Below are 26,202 nucleotides of genomic sequence, written 5' to 3'. Positions count from 1 at the left end.
GAAAACCATCGCAGACAGCTCAATCCATGATGCTCTGCTTTTTCCCTGGGCTCTCTGCCAGAACTGGAGCTTGCCCCCCAGTCTTGCTTACGGCGGGGCAGCCTCTGTTGTGAAGGTCACCTATCCTTCTGTTCCAGAGCCCAGCACCTCCACTCACAGCTTCTATGTGCTGGGACAGAGTCTTAAGCTGTAGAAATGGACTGATTGCCATTAGTTCAATTTTCCACCTAACTCCAATACCAAAGGTAGGGTCACTTAGCCCAGTGGTCGGCAAACTCATTAGTCATGTGGCTCATGTGGCTCGCGAGCCGCAGTTTGCCGACCACTGACTTAGCCCAAACGTGTCTACCTAAGTAAGGAGAGGGCATTCATGATAGAAGAGTCCAAGCTTTTTTCTCTTCAGTAAGAAATAGTTCATCTCCAGGATAAATGGAATTGACAGCTATAAGGCACCACCCCAAGTCCTAAGAAGGTTAGCTCATCTATAATAATTAAAGGGTAATATGCTAATTAGACAGGATGTCCTTCTGGGCATCCTTCTGGATGACCTTCCGGGCGAAGCGGGGACTGCGAGGGAAGCCCGGGTCCCGGGTGCAGGAGGGAAGCCAGGGCCGGCAGCCAGGGGAAGAAGGCCTACTCTTTTTTTAATTATTATTTCTTTATTAAGGTATTACATATGTGTCCTCATCCCCCTATTACCTTCCCAACTCCCCCTCACCCCCCTGTTGTCTGTGTCCATTGGTTAGGCTTATATGCATGCATACAAGTCCTTTGGTTGATCTCTCCCCCTTCCCCCCACCCTACCCTGCCTTCCCTCTGAGGTTTGACAGTCTGATCAATGCTTCTCTGTCTCTGGATCTGTTTTTGTTCATCAATTTATGTTGTTCATTATTTCCCATAGATGAGTGAGATCATGTGATATTTATCTTTCTCTGACTAACTTATTTCACTTAGCATAATGCTCTCCAGTTCCATCCATGCTATTGCAAATGGTAGGAGCTCCTTCTTTTTTACCGCAGCGTAGTATTCCATTGTGTGGATGTACCACAGTATTTTTAATCCACTCATCTGCTGATGGGCATTTAGGCTGTTTCCAAATCTTAGCTATGGTAAATTGTGCTGCTATGAACATAGGGGTACATATATCCTTTCTGATTGGTGTTTCTAGCTTTTTGGGATATATTCCTAGAAGTAGGATCACTGGGTCAAATGGGAGTTCTATTTTCAGTTTTTTGAGGAAACTCCATACCGTTCTCCACAGTGGCTGCACCAGTCTGCATTCCCACCAGCAGTGCACGAGGATTCCTTTTTCTCTGCATCCTCGCCAGCACTTGTCGTTTGTTGATTTGTTGATGATAGCCATTCTGACAGGTGTAAGATTGTTGTTTTGATTTGCATCTCTCGGATAATTAGTGACTTTGATTTGTCGTTTTGCATCTCTCGGATAATTAGTGACTTTGAGCATGTTTTCATATGTTTCTTGGCAGGAAAGCCTACTCTTGCATGAATTTCATGCATTGGGCCTCTAGTATATTATAGAATTCAAAGTTTCAATTAAAAAACAACTCATGCCCTGGCAGGGTGGCTCAGCTGGTTGGAGTATTGTCCTGTGCACCAAAATGTTGCAGGTTCAATTCCTGGTCAGGGCATACCTAGGTTGTGGGTTCAATTCCCGGTTGGGGTGCATATAGGAGGCAACCAGTCAGTGTTTCTCTCTCACATCGATGTTTCTCTCTCTCTCTTTCCCTTCCTCTCTCTCAAAAAATCAGTAAAAACATATCATTGGGTAAGGATTAAAAATAATAATAATAAAAAAGACAACGCATGTTCCTTATAAATATATAACTTTATATATTATATATATTTACAATATGTACAGAGTACAAATGTTTTGTAATGTAATACTAATGGCAGTCTTAAAAACAGATGTTTTCAAAACAAAAGATGGGTACATATCCAATGTGCTTCCTGGTTCCTCCAGAACCCACATTAGACAGTGCCCCAGGCCCAGATTTCTGTGGAAGTGAACAGGAAGGGATGGGTTGCTGGAGCCTGGCTCCAACACCCGTGCCCTTCCCAAACTCCCTGGTCTTCCACTGGCACCAGCCAACATGGCCCAGGTACACCCCTCAAGTGGGTGAACTCTGGGGCTTGGGCATGGTACCTCTGTGGGCACGGAAGCCCTGTGGAATGTCTAAGAGTACTTTTAATCACCATCTCTAAGGCAGCATTTCCATAACCTGGAAGATTCAGTCATGGGGCTAAGGACGGTCTAAAAGGAGATGCGTTAGGTGTTTTCAGTTTATCAGTAAAACAATCTACACATCCATGTGCTAAATAAATTAAAAGTTAGCTACAAAGTGCCATTTCTTCCTTGCGCTTTGGAATCTGGAAGCCACTGGTCACAACACCACTTATCTTCCAAAAGTTTCTTCACACTCAACTAGTTCATCTATTGTGCGCAGCAAATCTTCAAAGGAAGGCCTTCCCTCTGGTTTCTACAATTAAAAATCAAAAAGAAGCGGTGGGTTCCAGAATCTATTCCAAAAATGATTTCTCAAACTCATATAACATAGCGCACTAGAGCAAGGTACTCATTGCTTTGGGACTGGAACACGCAGGCATCTCCAAAAGGGTCTGATCTAGCCTGCATGTCCTGCCGCTGGACTGCGTTCTACCATCTGCTTTTGGGCCCCCACTCAAGAACCCAACTGAGCTCCTCATTGCCTGCAAAATAAAGTCCTGCTAATTAGCAGTGCTCTCTATAACCTGCCCACCCTCCACCTCCTTGTACCCAATTTCATTTCCCAGAAAAACGCTCACATGGCCTCTCTGCTCAGTCAAACCAATCTCCACCCTCGAGTCCACACACCAGGTTCATTACCACCTCCTTGCCTTTGCTCATGCTGTCCTCTCTCCCCCTGACCACTCCCTGGCCAGATGCCTCTGCCCATCCTAGTCAATGCTCTTAGGAGGCTTATAGCAAATGACTGGGAGCCGAGGCTTTGGAGTCAGATGGGACTCAGGGTCTCTGTAGCTAGGTGGCCTCACCAACTTCATGAGTCTGGGTGTTCTCATCCAGAGTCATCACAGCACCTCCAAAGTTTATTTTTGAAAACTAAATCTGAAGCATTTAGTACAGGGCCTAGCATACGATACATGTGAGCTGATGTTATTATCTTTAATTATTATTATTATCTTTCAAAAGTCATTTTGGTCTTTAATCTCATCCATAAGATGACATTTCAGTGCAGGAGGAAGGTAAACTTCCAAAGAATGTGAGTAAAAAGACCCGAGAAAGTTGAGGGCTGGAGAAAGAAACCCTCACTGGTGAAAGAGTGATACTTCAACTATAAGAGACTCCCACTGAAAGAAGAGCCCCTTCCACAGGCTGTTTCCTGGGTCCCTAACTCAGACCACTGTGGCAGGGTCCCCACTTGGTAGTGGGGCAGCCTGAATTCATTACCTTAATTATTAGCATTTTCCACTTCTCCCAATTCTTTTTCTCATTATTCAGAACTGAGTCCAGAGACTTGGCTTCCTACCTACAGTTTCAAACCATGTAAAACATGCACCAACCCACAACTCACTGGGCTATAAAGACTATACATTATTAATATACCAAGCCCAGATCCATCAATGTTTTAAAGATTCAAAAATAAAAAGCAGCAAAAAAAATTCTATACCTCCTGCCAACATCTCAGCATCACTTCATAGACATATTTGGACGCCAACTTAGGCCGGTAGAGGCGGTGGCCGCGAGTAACCATGGTTACCACTTCATAGTTGGTGTTCTTCTCGAAGGGCATTCTGCCTTCAGTGAATACTTCCCACATTAGAACACCTGGAAGGGAGCAAGGATTACCAAGTGATGCATCACTTCCCCTTCAGAGCAGAGTTGAGGGAAAACGGACCGTGGGTCTTACCGAATGACCAGACATCTGATTTGCTGCTAAAGCGGCTGTAATTAAACACCTCAGGTGGACACCACTTCACAGGAAATTTAGCACCAGAAGAACTTGTGTATTGATCATCCAGGACATACCTAGAGTAAGAAAGACACATCATCAGTTTACACCTCTGAGTTCTGATCTGCATTTTGTACCATGTTCTTGCTTCCCCCCACCCCCCTTAGAATAAAAAACACAGTTGACTGAAGTCCAACAAGCATCCGGTTGAAGCTAAATGTTTGCTTTGGTGGCCATGCCTGGTGATTTCCATCTCAGCTTTATTTATTTGAAATGGGTGGATTGTGACATTAGTATCTGTACTTTCACTTTAGTCTTTTCTTTTTTATAAGCAATAGAGGCAGAATACAATAAAATAGTTTGCAAACTTTTTTTGTGAGCAATTTTGTTACAAAGTTTTACCCAAAGGCCCCACTTGTAAAACATCTAAAAAAAGCTGTGCTAAAGGAAGTGGTGAAAAGCATTTGGAGACACACGTGCTTTTAGCCACCACAATTCCACAGAGCACAATTTAAAACTACAGCAAATTAAAAAAGCAAATTGCAAAATGACATATGTAAATGGTGGAGTATATATTTATAAACCATGACATTGCTCCTACATACACACACACAACAACAACAACAAACTATTATATAATTTTTCTATGGGAGCATACTTATATCTTTCTGGAAGAACAGATACAAACTGATAACACTGACTATGTCTTGGGAGAATCCTTGATTGGCATGGTACACATGGGAACTTCAGCCCTTTCTGTAATGTGTTCAGTATGCATTTACAAGAGGAATGTGTTTGTGTATTACATAAACATAGAAAGTTAATTTCTAAAAGCTCCTTGTTCCTGGAGAAAATATTCAAACAATCGCACAGGCCTCCTTTGCTGTATAGACAGAGATGGTGATGATGCCACCAGGGGCTGGATCAACGTGTCTGCCAATCAGGGGAGTCTGAATTTAGTATATAATGAGTGTTTTAGAGGGGCTGACACAAAAGCACAGATTTTCTGAAAGCCAACCATATGAAAATGGAACATGTCAAACTGAAGGACTGCCTGTCAGATACAGAACATCTTTGTAGAAAGCAAACCAAGAGCAGTGGGTAACTAACGCCCTGCCTGCCAGCAGTCCCGACCCCATTGCTGACAGTAACACAGCTTTCTAACCTCCCTGGTCCTGAGTTTCCTTAGGCACTAACCTTGACCTGTATGGCCTGGTCCTGCATCCCTTTATTATTGCTCTTTGCGCTGGCCATGGGCAAGCCACCCTGGCTCTTTCAATTCCTTGAGCAGGCCAAGCTTGTCCCAGATTTCAAACTTTTAAAAAATATGTCTGTTCTTTTCTCTTTTTTCCATCATCATCCCACCTACTCTCTCCTCCACCTCCACCAGCTTTCAAACTTTTATACTTGCTGTTTCTTCCACCTGGAATATTTTATCCTCAGGTTTTCACCCAACTGGCTATTCTCTGCCTTTTTGGTTTCATTTAAATATCCGGGTCTCAAAGAGGCCTTCCGGAGTACCATCACCCCTCCCTTACTTCATCACTCAGCACCTGCCCCACCCCCAACGCCAAGCTTTCTCTATCACAGGGGCCAGCAAACTTTTTCCGCAAAGGGCCAGATAATGAATATTTCCGATTTTGCAGGCCGGTTTCTGTCACAACCACTCCACTCTGCCTTTGTGCTGTGAAAGCAGCCACAGTCAACACAAAAGCACAAGCAAGGCTGTGACCCAGTCACGCTGTATTTATGGACACTGACACCCAAATGCCAGATAACTTTCACGTGTTGTATTCCTTTAATTCTTTCCCAACCATTTAAAAATGTGCAGCCCTAGCCGGTCTGGCTTAGTGGATAGAGCGTTAGCCTGTGGACTAAAGGGTCCCAGGTTCAATTCCAGCCAAGGGCACATGCCTGGATTGCGGGCTCGATCTCCGCCCCCCAGTAGGGGGTGTGCAGGAGGCAGCCAATCAATGATTCTCTCTCATCACTGATGTTTCTATCTCTCTCTCTCCCTTCCTCTCTGAAATTAACAAATATATATATATATATATATATATATATATATATATATATATATATATATATATATATAAAATAAATACAATAAAAATGTGAAAATTGTTGTGACTCACAGGTCATACAGAAAGAGAGGGTGGGTCAGATTTGGCCCAGGAGATGTAGTCCGCTGACCCCTGCTCCATCACATCACTCCTTCTGTGTTTGTCCCCTTTGTGTGTCTCAGGTCCTATGTCTCACCTTCCTCTTGAATATAAACTGCAATGTGGGTGGGGACTCGTATGTCTTCCTCTCTGCTATGGTTCAGTCTAACATTGTGCCTGGAACATAGTAGGCACCTAATTTCTTAATGATGGATACATGGATGAATGAATGCACAGAGAGGAAGAAGGACAAACTATAGAAGGACAAATTAAAATTACAAAAATTAAGCAAATACAAACAGTACAGATTTGGGTATTCTAAGAACTTTACCCTGAAACAGATATCTGTGAAAACAAAAGATTCTAAAAATCTAATCCACACCAGGGAGAAAAGAAAGTAATGTATTTAACAGGCTATACCACCACCTAGTGGGGAGGATTAACAATAATTAACACACGTTTATTTTAATGATTATATTTGTCTCAAAAGAGCCAGCCAACAAGCTTGCCTTTCTGCTTCATTAGTGCAGATTATCCCCATGCTTATTCATTCTACATGCTAATGTGAATATCACATAATAAAGCATTAAGCAATCATAATTTCTCAACAATTTGTTTACCTGAGAAAAAGCCACAGCTAACAGTAATGGACACACTCAGCAAAGAAATCTTCCAAAATGCAAGTAATTTATTTTATTAGCTTATACAAAAAAATACTAATAAACGGAAAAATCAATTAGTTCCTCTATAAAAAATGAAGGGTACTACCAATATTTTTGCTAATGTAACAAAACGTGTGGTTTCAGAACAGCGCTTACGTAGGCTTCCAAGGAAGAAGCTGACAGTCAAACTGCAAGAAAAAGTCAGGCTTTCTGTGCTTTCAAGGGAAAGGTCACAGTCTCACATTAATTTAATCCAAAATTGATAAAAATGTTCACATATACTCAGACTTACCTGGCCATTCCAAAATCAGATACTTTCACAACTCCTGCCTCATTTACTAGACAATTTCTGGCAGCCTGGGAAACAACATTATAATGGTATATTAGTTACAAAATTCTACAATAACAGTGGGAAAATGTAAGTTCTGTTTATATTAAGTTTAGTATGGCCCAGTCAACATCTGCAGAGGGTGGAAATGTCTCTTCAAAAATTGTTTGTACACCTATGGAAATGTCTCCAACATACAGTTGACCCTTGAACAACATGGGTTTGAACTATATGGGTCCACTTACACATGAATTTTTTTCAATAAATACATACAGTACTATAAATGTATTTTATCTTCTTTATGATCTATAATAATAAAAGCGTAATATACTAATTAGACTGGATGTCCTTCCAGACAACTTCCGGACGAAGCCGGGGCTACGGGGGAAGCCCCGGGTCCCACGTGCCAGAGGGGAGCCGGTGCCAGCAGCCAGGGGAAGGAAGGCCTACTCTTGCACAAATTTTGTGCATCGGGCCTCTAGTTTTCTTAATAAGATTTTTTACTGATTTATTTTATTGTAAAAATACAGTAAATAATACATATAAAATATGTATTAATGGACTGTATGTTATCAGTAAGGTTTCTGGCCAACAGTAGGCTATTAGCAGTTAAGATTTGGGTGAGTCAAAAGTTATACACAGATTTTTAACTGTGTGGGAGTAGGATTCGGTTGCAGCCATGGGCAAACTACGGCCCGCGGGCCGGATCCGGCCCGTTCGGCTGTTCTATCCGGCCCGCGGAGCCGAAAGAGCGGAGGGTTCTCTTGCTCTCCCCTCCACTCCTTTACTTTGAATTTATATTAGTTCACACAAACACTCCATCCATGCTTTTGTTCCGGCCCTCCGGTCCAGTTTAAGAACCCATTGTGGCCCTCGAGTCAAAAAGTTTGCCCACCCCTGCCCTAACCACAGGAGGCAACCAATCAATGTTTCTTTCAAACATCAATGCTTCGCTCACTCTCCCACCCCTCTTTCTCTCTGTCTAAAATCAGGAAGGAAGAAGTCAAATTGTCACTATTTTCTAACAATATGATCTTACATATAGAAAATTCCAAAGTCAATCAAAAAACTGTTGGAATTAATCAGTAAAGTGGCAAGTTACAAAATCGACTTATAGGAACCAGTGGTATTCTTTTACACTAATGATGAAGCATCAGAAAAATAAATTAAAAAAAAAAACCTATCTCATTCACAATAGCATCAAAACCAATAAAATACTTAGGAATAAATTTAACCAAGGAAGTGTAAGATCTGTACAATGAAAACACATGATTTTGCTGAAAGAAATAAAAGAAGACACAAACAAGTGGAAAGACATCCCAAATTCATGGAATGGAAGAATAAATATTGTTGAAATGGTTATCCAAAGCCATTTACAAATTCAACACAATCCCCATCAAAATACCAAAGGTATTCCTCATAGAAATAGAATAAACAATCCTAAAATTTGTGTGGAACCAAAAAGACCCTGCATAGCCAAAGCAAAAAAGAACATAGCCGGAGGTATCGCCCTTCCTGATTTTAATCTATACTACAAAGCCACAGTAATAAAAACAGTATGGTACTGGCATAAAATAGACCATGGGACAGATCAGAGAACCTAGAACTAAATCCTGGCATTTATAGTTAACTAATATGCCACAAGTGAGCCAAGAATATCCAATTAGGGATGAATAGTCTCTTCAACAAATGGTGCTAGGAAAACTGGAGAAACACATAAACAACAGTGAAATTGAACCTCTATCTCACACAACTCACAAAAATTAACTCTAAATGGATCAGACTTAAACATAAGACCTGATACCATAAAACTCTAGAAGAAAACCTGGGAAAGAAACTCATTAATATTGGTCTTGGCGATTTTTTTTTTTTTTTTTTTTTGCATAACACCAAAAGTACAAAGAACTAAATAGATATTTTTTCCAAAGACATCAAAACGGCCAACAGGAACATGAAAAGATATTCAACATCCACTGTCATCAGAGAAATGCAATTCATAATCACAATGAGATATCTCTTTACACCTGTTAGAATGGCTATCATCAAGAAGACAAGAGACAAGTGCAGGCAAGGATAAGGTGAAATGGGAACCCTTGTGCATGTAAATTAATGGGATGTAAATGAGTCCAACCACTATGAAAACAAAAAGTTAAGAAGAGATTTACCATATGATCTAGCAATTTCACTTCTGGCTGTATACTCAAAGGAAATGAAAACAAGATTTTGATGAGATACATGAACACCCATATTTATTGCAGCATTATTCACAACAGCCAAGATATGGAAACAACCTAAATGCTCATCAATGAATGAGATTTTTAAAAAGATACAGTATATATACACAATGAATATTATTCAGCCCATGAGAAAGAAAGATATCGTGGCATTTGTGACAATATGTGTGGACAGGTACCTTAGATATCACTTACAATAGAAATCTAAAAAAAGTCAAAACTAAAAAAAAAAAAAAAAAGTAGAGAATAAAATTGTGGTTTTAGAGGGACTGGTGGTTCTACCAATAGACACATTTTGGAGAATAAGCAGAGAAGAAAAAGAGAAAGAAAAGAATGAGACAGAGAGGGCAAATGAGTAAGAGAGAGTAAAAATAAACAAGTGTCTCCATCACAATCATTTAGAACCAACAATAAAAGATTTACTTTTTCTGGTATTTTCAGGAATTAACATGGGTTCCATCTTTTGAGAGATTAAAAAAAATAAAGCAAGGATTTCTGTTATATCATTTCTGCTGATAGTGTGTAAGGTGGGAAACAGCTTAGTATTTAGTTAAAACATGAGTCAAGCTTAACTTCCTAATTTATTACCATTTGCAAGTCCTTTTATGTCTCTAAAGCTAATTTTCTTATCTATAAAAAAATGATGGTCAGAAACACTATCATGATTAGCTATTTCATGAGATTCTTATGGAGATCAAAGAATCTATGCATGGTAACTTGCTGGGACATATTACCTATGTCACTATGTATTATTTATAGAACTGCCCATGTAATTATCTATATATATAAAAGCCCAGTGACTGGAATGGCGGAATGACCAGAATGACCCGTTGCTATGAGGTGCACTGCAGCAGCCAATGGGCCCCATCCGGGCCCTGATCAGCCCCCCTCCAACCTCCCATAGCCCCTTCCCCCAGCCATCCCTGCCCCCGATTGGGCCCCCTCACTCCAATTGGGGGTGGGGCCAGCCAGCCAACTGCTCACAGTCCCTCCAACTGGCTGGCCCCTCCCCCTGGCCAGTCCCCCAACCCGGATTGGGGGCAGAGCCAACCGGCCAACTGCCCATGGCCCCTCCCCCTGTCGACCCCCCCCCACCCAAATCAGGGGTGGGGCTGGCCAGCCAACCTCCCGCGTCCCCTCCCTCACCCCTAGCCTGACCCGATCAGCCCCTTGTTCATGCACTGGGCCACTAGTGTATTATATATATTAGATTTTAAAAAGATCTTTCTGTTAAAATTATGGCACATTAAACTTACCAAGTTTAAAAATAATAGTGAAATATTGTTGACAAGAAAAACTGGGTATTAACAGATTATTGCTCATTGGCAGACCACGCATTACAAAGGAATTTGGACAACGAAGGGGAATCGGGTAGTTCATAATTTACCAGATCTCTGTGGATGAAGCTGTTTCTCTCCAGGTACTCCATCCCTTCACACACATCTTGACACATGCTCAGCAGCACATCTCTATTAAAATGCCCTTGTCTCTGCCGGAGGAAATTCAGAAGGCAGCCCCTCTCCATGAACTCGGTAACAATGTAAATTGGCTTCTGCTGGGTGCATACACCATAAAGCTGCACTAACTTCGGGTGTGTCAGTTTCCTGGAGGGAAGTCAGGCACACACACAGTTACTACAGGAATAGAAACCATCGAGGCTCGTGCTGGGGAAGGGACACTTTTTAATGCAAAAAGGGGAACCGGAAAGAACACAGAAACTTACATCATCACTTTAGCTTCTTCTATAAAATCTTCCTCACACATCGCGCCTTCCCGAATAGCTTTGATCGCCACTTTGTACTGAGCTCGCCACTTGCCAAGCCTCACCACTCCAAACAGTCCACTCCCCAATTCCCTCATAAAAGTCAGCTCTGAAGGGTTGATCTCCCATTTTTCTGTGAGACAGACAGGGAAAGTGATAAAATCTCTTAAGGAGAACAAAGCACACATCAGTGGGAAATAAAGAATTATAACCAATGTCCACCTCACAGTCACAGGATAATACAATGACTGGTAAGACAGAGCAAACTTGCAGCCTGCATCGAAACTGCAAATGGGTCATGGACATGGACAACAGTGCGGTGACTGTCGGGGGCGGGGGGAGGTAGAGGAGAGTATAGGAGGGTAAATGGTGATGGACAGAGACGTGACTAGGAGTGTGAACACACAATACAGTGTGCAGATGACATGTTGCATAATTGTGCACCTGAAACCTGCACCATTTTGTTAACCAGTGTCACCCCAATATAAAAAAAAAAATTAACTGCAAATGGTGGCTCTCCACTCTCTGAGGAAGATGTACCTCCTTCTAAGTCGTCACAATACAAGCAAAGTGAACTGAAGAAGGCAAGAAGATACTGCATAATAGTCTAGTAACAGCAGAGCTTGAACGTTAAACCTTAAAAACAATTCCTCCTTTACCACCCTTTTCCCTCATGTTTTTTTGTTGTTTTGTTTCCAATTCCAGCAAGTTTGGAAATAAGTGAGCCTGCTGTTTAAAAGGTTTCTGCCGGAAGCAACAAAGACAATCAAGTGGAATGCCTTCTTATTACCACCATCCTTACTTTTCTGGGAGTGACCAACAAAGCCCGTGAGAACCAGGAAAGGCTGTGATTCATTTTAGATGTAAGATGGTAACTAATGCCTATTTTCCATTGACAGAGCGTTTTCTGTCGAACTACGACTATGATGAAAACAGAAAACCGAGGGTAACTACAGCTGTTAAGTATACTAGTAATCATCTAAAAACCCAGACAACAAAGCTGATAAAAACAGCTCCGCTGTGTGGCATGCTACACATCTGAACTGGCCTTGCGAAGATGGCTTCTTTTCAAGGAAACCTGGCAGGGCAACGACAACGCGAGTTACCGTAGCTGAATCCCGCAGTGGTGGGTGCCTTCTTCTCCTTTGCACTGACTGGGTACCGCAGCCTTGTGACAAGTCCTAGAAATCAAAGAAAGTATTGCAGTCAAATTCGTTCTCAATCAATCTGCATGGTCAAGTGTGAAGCTAAAATCCATAAAATCCATTCATTTGGTCACTCAGTGCTCATCCTCTGTGTGTGCATAAGAGAGGAAGGCAAGAAGGAAGAGGATGAGCCTACTGTCTGAGCTGACAATTTCATATTTCTATGGAGCATGAAAAACTTGAATATATATGTATACTCACACTTTTATTCATTCAATAAACATTTTTTAAAAATACTACAGTGTTTATCAAGCACCATGATAGCCATTCTCTTCTCAAACATTTTAAAGGATGTTAAAAGATTTCTAACAGTTGTTATCAATTATTCTTTCATGTTCTTTTTAAATATGCAATCTGTACTATGAAAGGGAACTATAATATTTAATAAAAATTTATTCTCTGGCCCAGCTGCTGTGGCTCAGTGGGTTGAACACTGTCCCATGGACCAGGAGGTCCTGGGTTCGATTCCTGGTTAGGGCACATGACCAGGTTGCGGGCTCTATCCCCAGTAGGGGGTGTGCAGGAGGCAGCCGATCAACGTGTCTCTCTCATCCATGTTTCCATCTCTCTCTCCCTCTCCCTTCCTCTCTGAAATCAATAAAAATATATATATTTTAAAAATAGATTACCCAGACATAACAATATTAGGAATCTTAGCATAAAAAATCAGGCTCTAAAATATCAACAACTGGTAATACCAACTACTGGAAATCAATGAGGAACATTAAATCCTTTCATCTAAATTGCTAAAACACCAAATAAGAATAAATGGCAGGTATCTCTCCTATAAACACCCATTATACACTGTATTTCCTCTATTACAGCATATATCACACTAACTTAATATCGTTATATACTTCTCTGCCTCCCCTGCCAGATGATAAGATCTGAGCAAGACAGAAGATCTGGGAGAGACAGAATCAATGCCTACCTAGTCCACCATAGTCTCCCTAGAACCTAGCACATTTCCCATCATGCACTAGACACTTAATACATGTTCGTTAAATGAATGGAGATGATGGTGAAAGAAATAGTGTTATGTAAACATTGAAAATAACAGAATATGGGCTAAGAAAAAGTCCTTTGGGGAATAAATTAATAGGAAATTCCTCAAATGTTCAACATTGAGTTACCATATGACCCAGAAAATCCATTGTACCAAAGGAAAATGAAAGATATTTCCATGCCCATACTTGAACACAAATATTCATTGCAGCATTATTCATAATAGCCAAAATTTGGAAACAACCCAAATGTCCATCAACCGATGAATGATAACAAAATGGATAAACGAAGTCACACAATGATTTATTACTCATCAATAAAAAGGAATGGAGTACTTATATAAACTACATCATAGACTAACATCAAAAACACTATGGTAAGTCAAAAAAGGTAGTCACAATTGAGCACACATTGTATGATCCCATTTATATAAAATATCTAGAAAAGGCAAATTTGTAGAGACACAAAGATTAGTGGCTGCCTAGGGCTGGACTGTTGAAAGGATACAAGACTTCTTTTGGAGTGATGGAAGGTTTTTTTAGATTATGGTGAAAGTTGGCACAACTCTGTAAATATATTAATGACCGCTGAACTGTACACTTGAAAGTGGTAATCTATGACATGTAAATTATATCTCAATAACTGTTCCAATCATTATCTGAGAAAAGTGAACAGAGTCACACGTAGAAACAGACTTTGCAAAAGGTGCCTTCGATAAAATTTTAAAAGTTACTTTTTCATAAATTGGGTTAGACACTTGGCTATCCCCTGCTCGGTTACATCTTTGAAGTCAAAGGCTAGAAAGGGTTAGGGACCACTGCAATGGGATTTTAGAGTCAGGGAGAGAGACTGGACTCAACCCCAAATACAACATGGGCAAGTGGGAATATATATCCAGGAACAGGGTGGAGGTCAGTGGATGGAAAATCACTAAGAGAAACATCAGAGGTAAGGGAAGTGGGCAGTTCTGGCTAAACCAATCTAACAGGGTTCTTGTGGACGATGGTGGACGATGAAGTTGCTCAGATACTGTTGGTGATCAGACATCAGATATCGAGGGTAGGCAGTTCTGGTTCAACTGACTTAGCAGACCTCCAGCTAAAACTGGATTTTACAAAAAGCACACAGATGGCCTAGGACAGCAGTTGCCAACCAGTGGTCAGCGGACTACTGTTGGTCCATGAGGTCCGAAAGGCTGGCGACCACTGGCCTAGGAGACAGTTCAGAAGTCTGACTACAGTCTGGTCAAGCAAAAAATCTTTGTCAGTACCAAGGAGATAAACCCCAGAAATGTGACATTTACCATACACAATAAAAATAGCTCCTGCCCTAAGGTCCAGACTGAGCTTTTTATGGGACTTGATATTATTTCTGATTTTTCTTTGTATATAGCACTTTCTTAATATGCAATAATTTTAAATCAATCAATCATGTTTTACAAGTAACTACAAAATACAACTGCTCAGGGAAGAACTCATAGCAATGTCTGATCATTTTAACCTCTCCCTCTATTGAAATGGGCTCTAACAGCTCACCTACCTGCTGCATTGTGCCTATGATATTCAATTATCTCAGGAATGGAACCAAATGCGTGTTTTTCAGCCAGATAATACTTCTTGGGGGAGGTTGTTGTTTCCTTTATATGATAATGCCTGAAACCTGATGAGCCTTCTCTACAACAAAAATCAAAATGTGTTAGAACCAAATTGGAAGAATGTAACTTCACTCTGAAGACATGTTCTACCAGGTCACCACAGGGTCCCTACATATGGCCCCTCCTACTTGCTGCACAAATTTTATTTCTCCCCATGTCCACCTTAGCTTTGCTTTTCACATTAAAAGGCAGAAGTTTTTAAAGTGGTCACTGATAACATTCTTGGTCTCTTGCCTGAGATTGTAGCAGAGAGCATTTACCAACTTTGTTTACCAGCAGTTAAAGTCTTACAATAGCTATTAGCTGGCTACTGCTGTCTGTCCCTGCTGTTGGAGTAAACTTGCAAATATTTAGAGGACTTACATCCACTTAAAAGTGAATAAACTAGACTCGTAAAAAATGTACAAAGTTCTATTTTAGATATCTTTCTAGAACACAGAGCTTCTGGAGTCATCTCTTGCTAATAATATTTCAAAGATAACTCCCACTGCTCTTAAGATAAAGCTCAGACCCAGATGATGTAGCCCAGTGGTTGAGCTTCCACCTATGAGCCAGGAAATCACAGTTCGATTCCCCATCAGGGCACATGCCCAGGTTGCAGGCTTCATTCCCAGTAGGGGGCATGCAGGAGGCAGCCAATCAATGACTCTTTCTCATCATTGATGTTTCTATCTCTCTCTCCCTCTTCTTTCCTCTCTGAAATCAATAAAAATATAATTTTTTAAAAAAATATATAAAGCTCAGACTCCTTGACATTGACATGACCTAACCTCCACGTTTATTTCTCAGGTTCTCTCTCCTCTCTTCATCCTGTCTCCCTCATTCTACAATCCAGCTGCAATACACTCTTGTCAGTTCCTGGTACTCATCCTATTTGCACCCCCCTCCCCCGACTTCTGGGGTCAGGCAGTTTCCTGGCTCTGAAACATTCTTTCCCCTCCCTCCAATTTTTCCCCGCCTCACCTGTCATGTCTCAGCATGAATGTCACTAGACAACATTATTAAGTAACTCAGAGGTACCTGGGCTATGTACCCCATTTTCCCCATCCTCTCCCCAGCACACAAGCATTGCCCTCCTAGCATAGCACTTATTCATATACTATCCTAATTGACTATTTGCTTTCTGAAACAAATTTGCTCACTGTGGTATCTGTAGTGCTTAACACAGTGCTCACTAATTATTTGTTTAACGTTGCTAACATTTCTATAGCCATTCTCAACAAATTTATAGATATGTATATAATGTATATATATAATTTATATATATAATTTATATATGTGTGTATGTATATAATTTATATATATATATATGTATATATATATATAACTATGAAGCAAATTATTGAAATATCAGTATAAAATATAGTACAGACTTTAAAAACCAAGTTCAGGTTTTCTTTTTAATGTTGAAAATTAGGAATCCATATGAACTTCATATGGAACTTCATACCAAAACTATAAATTTAAAAAAAGAGAGAGAGAGAGAGGGAGTAGGATTACTTACCCTCCAAACTTTGTATAAAGGGAGACTGTGTACATGCCCGGTTGACTGGAATCCCTTACCATAAAACCGCCTTCTTTATCCTGAAATCCAAGTGAAGAGAATTGTTTCAGTTCAGTAACACATATCAGTGACATGAAGAAGAGTCAAGAACCCAATCTTGAATGATTATTAGCTTTTACCTAGAAAATCTGCTTTGGAGAAGCACAGCTTCCAGGAGGGTTCCTCCATATGACTTTCCTTGAGATTAAAGAAAGCACACTCACAATTCCCCCCATCCACAATCACACACTCAGGATGAGAAGTTTCAAAAGGATCCTCCTTCAGGGCCCTTTCAGAACTAACAGACAAGATTCTGCGACTCCTTCAAGACTTGGACACGAGGGGGGACACAGTTACTGAAAAATGTATTTCTTAATGATTGGGTTTCATTTCATACATTTTTAATATCTGCTAAAGGTTTGATCCTGACCCAATATCCTCTTCTATCCAAACAGCATTTTTTTTTCTGTAAATATCTCAGTGCTCTTTACAAACATGTTTTAAAAAATCCTGAGTTCCCCTGGAAATTGATGTTAAATATCATTCTTTACAAAAGGAGAGATGGAGGCACAAGTGACTTAAGCAGAGAAAACCAAAAGGCAGAAGCAACAATAAGTGACTCAAGGATACATCCTCATAGGTTCCAAGCCAAAGAGCAAGAGAGACAATGGAGTTAAATAAAACCCCACAAATAAATCTGATAAGAACAATTAGGGACAATGGTATAACATTTTATTGGTAAACAGAATAGTAGATACCATATGTTTACTAAGAATTTACTCTATTTTAATATGTTCTAATCTGTGGATTTACTTAATCCTCAAAACAGTCCTATGAGGTAGGTGCTACTGCTATCCCTGCTTTACTTCACAGGTAAGGAAATGGGCACAGAAAGATTGGGTAATTTGTTCTAGGTCACATAGCTAATAAGTAGCAGACCCCAGGTCTTCTAGCTACCCACTCCCCTAGTGTTGCTGCTAATTGTGTGGTCACCAGGGAGACATGTAAGAATCCTGCAGGGAAGTCACATGGTTACGTGTCATTTGAATCAAGCAAAGTCACCTGCTATTGCTCTCTCAACATAAACTACAGAAATAATTGCCCAACAAAACCTTGACTGGTGGGGAGAAGCAGGAGATAAGATGAGAAAGCATGAGTTTAAAAGACTGGAAACCATTCGTAAATGGAATAGCTAGATACAAAATGCAGAGAACTGGAGAGGTCACCTTCTAATCTAATTTCTCACCTTACAGATGAGAAATGGGCTAGAAAAGTCACAGTTAGACTTGGGTCACCTTACTTAGCCCATTATAGTATCCTCGATACTGCATTTTATCCTTTCATGTTAATCCTTTTTAAAGTGTAAGAATTTCAGCACATTTATCTCTAAAGGCAACTAAATACTTTATCAAAACCTAATTTCTAAAAGCTATCATGTACTTGTAACTAAGGGAAATGTGAGTCTCTGACTCCATCCTGTTCCCATGGCCTCAGCTAGCAGCTCTGCTTTGTTGCATATGGACATGCTAATCACTAGAAGAATTCTGCTAGCCCCTGAGTTTTACCAAAAACAGCCCCTCCCATTTCCCCTTCCCTTGACATAAAAGAAGCCTGAACTCTCTACTTTCTTAGGATGAAATTGAGGGTTGGTCTCCCATCTTCTCGGTTGGCACCTTTGGATCAATAAAGCTTTCCTTACTCTAAAGTCTGAGGTTTTGAGTTTTGGCCTTTCAAAGTATCAGGCACACAGTCTTTGGACTGGTAACATACTATTGATATTAATTATTTTAAAACAAATAACTTCAAATAAAAAGGAAAAACACATTTTAGTACCAAAGCAAACAATAAATCAGTAAGAGAGTAAAGAAAATGTTACCCATCTATAGCTATTACCTACTGTTATGGGTTTAACCTATTGTTAAAAGCTTGGTGGAGTCCTAACCCTCAGGACTTCAGGATGTGACCTTATTTGGAGACTTACAGAAGGAATTAAGTTAAAATGAGGTCATGTAGGGCAGGCCCTACTCCCAATGACTGGAGTCCTTACAGAGGAGAAACAGCAACACAGAGACAGACATACACAGGGTGAGAAGCAGAGAGACCTGAAACAGCTCCTTCCCTCAGAGGCCTCAGAAGGAGTCAACCCTGCTGGCACCTTGATTCCAGACTTCTCACCTCTAGAACGTGAAACAAGACATTTCTACTGTTGAAGCCACTCGGTTTGTGGGACTTAGTTACAGCAGCCCCAGGAAACTAATACAACAGTGTTCACTATTAAATGATAAGAAAACAGACCCTGTGCTTACAGTATTTTTAGGCTTTAGGAACAGAGGTACATGAAATGATTGGATTCATTACAATTAACTGGTGCTAAAACCAAAATCGTGAAACAAGTATAAACACTTACTTCACTCCTGAGTAGTAGTTCAGCTTTGCTTCTATTCATATTTCTGCAATACCATCTGAACAGAAAGAGATACATTTAAGACCTCAGGTTTCTTAAATTATTTGTTATTCTTTTTAGACTTAGCAAGGTAATATTTCTCATTTATTACAAATACAATAAATAAGAACAAAATATCACTCATAATCTTAGTAATACAACCACTAGCAACATTTCATGTATAAACTTCCAGACATTTTCTACCCATATTTTTATGAAAGTGGGATCAAACTATACTTATTATAGCATAACCAACATTTTTCATATAACTGCATGATTGACAACTTTGCAAAACAATATAGTTCTATGTATCATGGTATGGATGTGCCATAATTTACTTAGGCTATTCTTTCTTATTTAACATAAAAATCATTTCTAATTTTTCACTATTATAATAATAGCAAGAATAAAATTTCCTCCACAGACTCAAACGTGCAGGAAATGTCACTTTACATTATTGTCTTGAATTCAATTAAATCTTATCCCAAGCCCCCATCTCACCAATAGTCAATAGATTTTTATCTCAAGTCATAATGGAGGTGTCCCCATTGAATTTCAGGAAGAGTTGAAAGAAACAGAGCAAAACAGAAGAGCAGGCTTCCTGGGTCCTCCAGACTCACTGGTTCTAGCCCTGGAGGTCCCCAGTGGCTCTACTGTAGGAATCCACCATGGCCAAGCAGCAGAGCCTGCCCTCCCGCCAGGTCCTGTACCACTCGGTGCCACAGCCCCAAGTGCCTGCTGATCTGTGTCACTCATTAGCCCACGGGAAATCTTTCCTGAGGAAAGATGGATACTGCCATCGCCCACCTCATCCTCAGAGGTGCTCCACTCTCTCTGCTGCCCCACCCCAACCTCTCCATGAGATATCAGTTGACCCTTGAACAACAGGGGTTATGGGTGCTGACACACACACCCACCTTCCCACCCCAGAAGTCAAAAATTCTAGTATAACTTTTGACTGCCCCAAGACTTTACTAATAGCCCACTGTTGATAAGAAGCCTACGGAACAGTCAATTCATACGTATTGTATACATTATATACTGTATTCATACAATAAAGTAAGCTAGAGAAAATAAAAATGTTACTCAGAAAACCATAAGAAAGAGAAAATACAATTACAGTATTTAGTGTAAAAAAAAATCCGTGTAGAAGTGGACCTGCGCAGTTCAAACATATGTTGTTCAAGGGTCAACTGCATAAGCAAGGAGGCCAAAGAGCATGAACTCAGATTTTCTTTGGCCTTTCATTTTAAACTTGACTTCTTTTGTTTATTTTCAATGCCCTTCAGTGGGCAAAAAACCCTCTATCAAGGTCATATTTCCTGAGGTTCCAATGTTATGAAATCAGGTTGGCCCCTCTGGACATCTGAATTTTCCACCACTGGGTCAGCATTTTATTAAAGAGCCAGCACCCTGAGACAAGCAAACACAAAGGCCTTCCCAGATGGAGGAAGGTAAAAATACAAAGAACAAAATACAATATAAGATCTTTCTTGGTCTGGATTCTTTTATGCAGTTGTAGAAGCCAAACACAAATTACAAGCTGATGACTGTTATTTCATTGGGAACCTGAGGTGATTACCCGGGTCTCAACATTATGGGCACTGAGATCTCACTGCTGAGGACCCCACTCTATGAACTGAGCCCAAGTTCAACAAAATTGCAGTTCTGATCAATCAACTTCTGAATGCAATTAAGAAATATAATAACTGAGAAGAGAATGGATTCTCTCCCTAAAGCTTTTCCATTGATACAAGAAACATTGTCAGATGCCAAAAGCAGTCACAAAAATTAATTAAGGAAAGGTAACTGGAGCTCTCATTATGCATTATAAATCAGCAAAAAGATTGAAGGAAAAAAAAAAAACAGCATCATGACCAAACAACCGGTCAGAGCCGCACGGCGGAGGCGGGGCCCACAGCTCTGCCGTGTTCAGCCGGGGTCCCACCAGCACGGTGGGTATGGGTCTCGTGAGATTTCATGTGCTGGGCCTCTAGTTATATATAAGATACTCATAGAAAGAAAGAAGTCCTTTCCTCACCCAGGGTATTCAAGCTCCCAGGAAGGGATAAAGGAAATAAGGAACAGCATTGCTGAGGGGTTATTTTTATGGCATTTGCAGATTCCCCAGAAAGGCCATGTTCCCTCCCTAGGATATCAGCTCAGAGTTTTAAGGATGTGATGAAGGAAGGAGAAAAGGAAGGAGTGATGAACACACAAACAGATGAATCAACTAGTGGTGAGTATTTCCTAACAATTTTTTGTGGCTTCTCTCCCTCTTCTCTGATACATATCACCAGGCAATAGTGACTCTGCTGAATCAGTCCTGTCAGGAAGAGCTATACACACAGGGGTATCGTGTGAAGGAGCCCACATGGTGGGAGAGAGTGCTGCCACACAGATGCTAGCCCACGTAAAGCTTGCACACGCCTGTCACAGAAATGCCTCTGTTAGGGGGCATTTAGCTCCCCTTGGTAAAGGAACTACACAGCTAGAAAGCAAGCCCAGGATTTGTAAATAGCTTGTCAATCCATTCTTAGATATCACAACCCCAATGTGAATGATGTTTGCAGATTGGCTAGTCACTTCAAAACACCCCAGACGAACAAGATGTCATAGTGGTGTCTGATCCTACTCAGAAAGAACTGAGTAGGATCCCGGCCAAGCTTCTTAGGCAGGGTGGGTTGGGTATATCATAAAAAGAAAACAGGTATAAATGAAGAAAAAATAGAGAACACCCAACGAACCAGCTATCAATCTTTGCCAGTTCTTAATTTGGCCCTTGCCACCTATGTCACCAACTCAAAGCCTTATTCTAGACTTTTTCTTGTTTAAGGGCCCTTTCATTTTTGTCACCTTCTTCCTTTGACATCTTTCCATCAGGAACATCTTATTGACCATCACAATGAACCCACTTTCTTTCCTGCAGCTGTTCTTCTGAGCATTTCCTCCCCAAACTGTAACCTGGGTGTGGAGGTCAGAACTGGGTTACTGGGAGCACTGACTAGGATCCCGACAGGCCCAGGAGCCTCAGGTCCGCAACCCTGAGTCCAGCCCAGTGGACAGGGTGTTGCCGGGGCTGCTGCTAGGACCAAACAAACAGCAGAACTCTTGATTTAACAGCTGCCAGCAAGCGTTTACCTTGGGGACATTTACGAGTGGAGAGACAGCAGGAGAAGAAGGGGAACTCTGAACGTCACATTAAGAACAGGTTTCCCCTTTTCATCCAGTAGGTGTGGCACAATGCCATGTGGAATCCCTGACCTCTGGCACATGGCCGAGGAGACTCCCACGCCAAGACCTTACACAACAAGTTCACTTAGTCACACAGAGGAGGAGGAGAGTCCCTCAAAGGAGAGAACGTTTCCATTCTAAGATATACCCAAAACCTCATGGTACTGAATCACAAACTTTGTAAAATCCTTATTTGTAATTCCGTGAGTCATAAGGGAGTTCTCATCTTTTAGGGGATTATCTGGCTGCCAAGTACACCCCTCTCCTCAAGGTCCCAAACCTAGCCAGCAATAGGGTCAGCCCTTGTGACTAGGTTCAGAGCCCTTTCTAATATTCCATGATGTGAGTCTTGAATTCAAAACTTCGTGGGATGTTTTAAAGAAAGCATTACTTCAGAAAAGTTAATGTGTTGGATAAAAATACCCACCACTCCAATGCCTCAACAGTCCATGTAGAGCAGTATTCATAGAAGACAGTCCTTGACCTGTTAGTTCTCAGATCACTTTAAAATCAGGTCCAAGTTTTCATCTTTTAGTATCTTCCCTAATTCTAAGGATTTGGCTATATTTTTCTAAAATATTTTTTAATATGTCTTATTGATTTTAGAGAGAGAGGAAGGGAGAGGAAGAGATAGAAACATCGATGAGAGAGAAAACATTGATCGGCTGCCTCTTGCACCCCTACATTGACTGGCTGCCTCCTGCACCCCTCTACTGAGGATGGAGCCCACAACCCGGGCATGTGCCCTGACCAGGAATCAAACCAGCAACTTCTTGGTGCATGAGATGATGCTCAACCAACTGAGCCACACCGGCCGGGCTCCAAAAATATTAAGAATAGAAACACTATTTTATTTATATATTTTCATTCCCTCGCCTACTTATAAACAACCTTGAGGGATCAATCCTTTTCTAGATCTTTAAGGTATACTCATGTTCTAAAAAGTGACACGGACAGAGGAAACGGCTTTTCATTGTTGTTCTTGTTGTTGGTGGTGTTTTTAAAGAAGTAAATGGAAACATCAGTACATTTCCTTAGTATAACCACAAAGGAGTGTTTGCTATGTAGGAGCCTCTCATTAAAACCTGGCCATGCACAGCTAGTGGCACATGAATAGTATGCCCATTGCTTTCTTTGTAAAGTAGTCTGACTGCATGCACCAGGGGTCTTAGCCAGTTCATAACTAGCCGTTAGCCCAGTACATTGATTTTTAGAGATCTGGTTTAAGACAGTAAGCAGGAAGAGGGTTATCTCAGTTATTTTTACATATAAAGATGCCTACACAAACATAATGCCACACAAATAAGAAAATGATTATATAAATTATTGCATATCCATATGCCACATGCCTGGCTATACCCCCTAAGGCCTAGTACCTGATACATGCTAAGGTCTCAGCAAATATTTGATGAATTTATTACAAAGAAATATAATGCAGTTATAAAAGTGTTTCTGAAGAGTAATTAATGGCATGAGGAAATAGATTCATAATGTTCTATTAAGTGGAATAAACACAATATAAAACAGTTATCTACAGCATGATTCTATTTTTTAAAAGATTGAAGAAAAATATGCTAATGTTGACAGATCAATTGTATTTTATTTATGAGTAATTTTTCTTACTAACTTTTTAATATTTTCAAACAATTTTAAAATAATAATCATATGATATTATACTTAGAAAAAAATAATCAAACATGTTTTTTAAAGGCCACTCTGAGAAACTATATTCTGATTTTTTGAATGAATGAACAATGGTCTGCATTTCAAAGTCAGTTAATGTGAGATTTGTTTAAAATAAATTTAATTGTATTGCTTGTATAAAAACATTTATACATAGTACCTTCAGGTAAAGTGTATTATAAAAACTAATTCTCTCAGCATCTTTTACAACCTAGACAACTAAGTTAAGCATATGTTAGTACCACCTAGTAAAGATAATGAAAGGTATCCATTAACCTCCAAGATTCCTTGCATAATTAGGAAATGAAAACATTTTCTGGTTCTCCACATTCACAAAATAAACATTTACTTACTCATATTGATCTAAGTTGTTTGATTTCTTTCCTGTTACATAATTACTTGGGATATATCCTTCACTCCTAGAAAGAAGAAAGATACTTTAGGTAAACTGATATTATCTTACTAAGAGGTTATTAAAAGAAATATTATTGCCTTCTTAAAATAATTAAAGTATAATATTGCCTAAAGCTTATAAGAAAAACCAGCTGACTCCTGATAAGTCAATATAGCGATAGCATTTGATGCTTTACTTCCTCATTTGATCCTCACAGTAAGTCTGAAGTAGGCAGGCATTTTATACCTACTTTCTGGTGGGGAAACGAAGGCTTAGAAAGATTAAGGGACTTTCTCAAGGTCCCAAACCAGGAAGAGGGTTATCTCAGTTATTTTTACATATAAAGATACCTACACAAAGCCAGCAAAACAGCCTGCAATTGATATCGTCTCTGAACATGTGACTAGGTTCAGGGTCCTTCCCAATATTCCATGATGCTAGTCTTGAATTCAAAACTCCTTGGGATGTTTTAAAGAAACTATTACTTCAGAAAAGTTAAAGCGTTGGATAAAAATACCCACCACTCCAATACCTCCATGTAGAACATAATTTCATAGAAGGTAGTCCTTGACCTTTCACATCAATATTATCTGGAGTGCTGTTAACAAGGCAAATTCTTGGTTCATACCCCAAGAGATCTGAATTGAGAAGGTCTACGTGAGGCCAAGAAATCTTTGATTTTTACCCCATATGACTCTTATACACATTACAGTTTAAGAAGAATTCATAATAGTTGGAATCTTGGTAGAAGCCAAGAGTCTCCACATAAGAAAAAGAGATACATGTATAAAATTTAAAAATTGAGTGAAAACCTTGCAATCTTCACTCTGAATTTGAACTATTAGTAAGAACTCATAATACATCACATAGAGTGTGTATGTGTAGCTCTATTACACTGAGAAAGACCTAGAAGCAATGACAATCCAGTAGCAGTAGAATCCCAGTACCCCAACTACTGTCTCCAGATATTACTTCTTGCTAAGAGGAGCTAGCACATGCCTGGCTGTGCAAGTATTTTATACATACAGTCACATACATATAGATTCTCTCTCTCTCTCTCTTTTACTTACCTCAGGGGGTAAAAACATAAAAATGCAGTTTTTCTCAAGATCAAAATAATCCAATTAAACATATCATGGATAAGAGAGCAGTGTAATGCATTCTAATTTCTGGAAAGAAGTGGTCGATCCATTCACATTTATTGCATCACTGATAAGAATACACTGCGTTACTGCAAAGTAATAACGTGTACTTTCACTTATGGCCGGCCAGCAGAACCAGTCTCCTTCCATGGGAGTTACAGATTATCCTCTTTTGCTCAGCACTTAACCCCCACCACCCACTGTGTGTCATACACAGGGAGGGAACACTTACCCATATTTATCTCTTGCTCTCCACCAATGAACATCATTCTTTTCTAATATGATATACTCTTGGCCTCTCTCTAACCTGAGATCATGTGCTTCTGTCGCTTGGAAATCATACATAGCTACAACTATTTCTTCGCTATTATCTTCTTCTTCAGGTGGAATTGGTGGGGGAGGCCTTCGCTAAGAAAAAGAGAGAACGTGTGAAAGTTTAGTCTTCGTCTGTGTGCAGTAAAACACTGAGTGATTCACACATCACCACAGAATAGAGCAGAGCCCTCGAGTCTACCTCATACAATCTGGTGAGCCCTCCCATAAGTTTGAATCTACTGGACCTCTCGTGGGTTTCAGACTGTAGGACAGGAGTAAAACCTATCTTGAAACTTCAAGAGGCTTCTGCTCAGGGCCAGGGGCAGGTTCCAGGAAGAAGGAAGGGTGATACGTGAGTAGAAACCAGAAAAGGGACACCCGCCGCTCAAACGGCCTGCAATGGGGAAACACACCATGGAGTGGAGACTTTTATCTGGTCTCCTCCCACGCAGAGGAATTTACCTTTGT

At 40.3% G+C, this 26,202-nt stretch overlaps 1 protein-coding gene across 3 annotated transcripts in view; it reads right to left on the bottom strand.

Moving 5' to 3' along the window:
• Positions 1-2,414: 2,414 nt before the first annotated feature.
• TEC (tec protein tyrosine kinase) overlaps positions 2,415-26,202 on the bottom strand; it is a gene marked incomplete at both ends in the record, with an annotated part of 92,036 nt that continues 68,248 nt past the window's right edge. For 2 of the 3 annotated variants that reach the window (XM_080678474.1, XM_080678475.1), the window contains 11 exons: positions 2,415-2,498; positions 3,687-3,844; positions 3,927-4,045; positions 7,085-7,149; positions 10,742-10,958; positions 11,078-11,249; positions 12,223-12,297; positions 14,866-14,999; positions 16,485-16,564; positions 18,931-18,985; positions 25,652-25,827. In XM_080678474.1, coding sequence (XP_080534600.1) covers positions 2,415-2,498; positions 3,687-3,844; positions 3,927-4,045; positions 7,085-7,149; positions 10,742-10,958; positions 11,078-11,249; positions 12,223-12,297; positions 14,866-14,999; positions 16,485-16,564; positions 18,931-18,985; positions 25,652-25,827 — 1,335 coding nt within the window. Of the gene's footprint in view, positions 2,499-3,686; positions 3,845-3,926; positions 4,046-7,084; positions 7,150-10,741; positions 10,959-11,077; positions 11,250-12,222; positions 12,298-14,865; positions 15,000-16,484; positions 16,565-18,930; positions 18,986-24,236; positions 24,303-25,651; positions 25,828-26,202 lie in introns of all 3 variants that reach the window. The other variant, XM_080678473.1, reaches the window with a different exon arrangement.

The sequence above is a fragment of the Plecotus auritus genome, assembly GCF_963455305.1.
Source record: "Plecotus auritus genome assembly, chromosome: 1".
Taxonomy (NCBI): Eukaryota; Metazoa; Chordata; class Mammalia; order Chiroptera; family Vespertilionidae; genus Plecotus; species Plecotus auritus.
The sequence above is the reverse complement of the archived record's forward strand: the minus strand, read 5'-3'. Positions and strand labels throughout refer to the sequence as shown.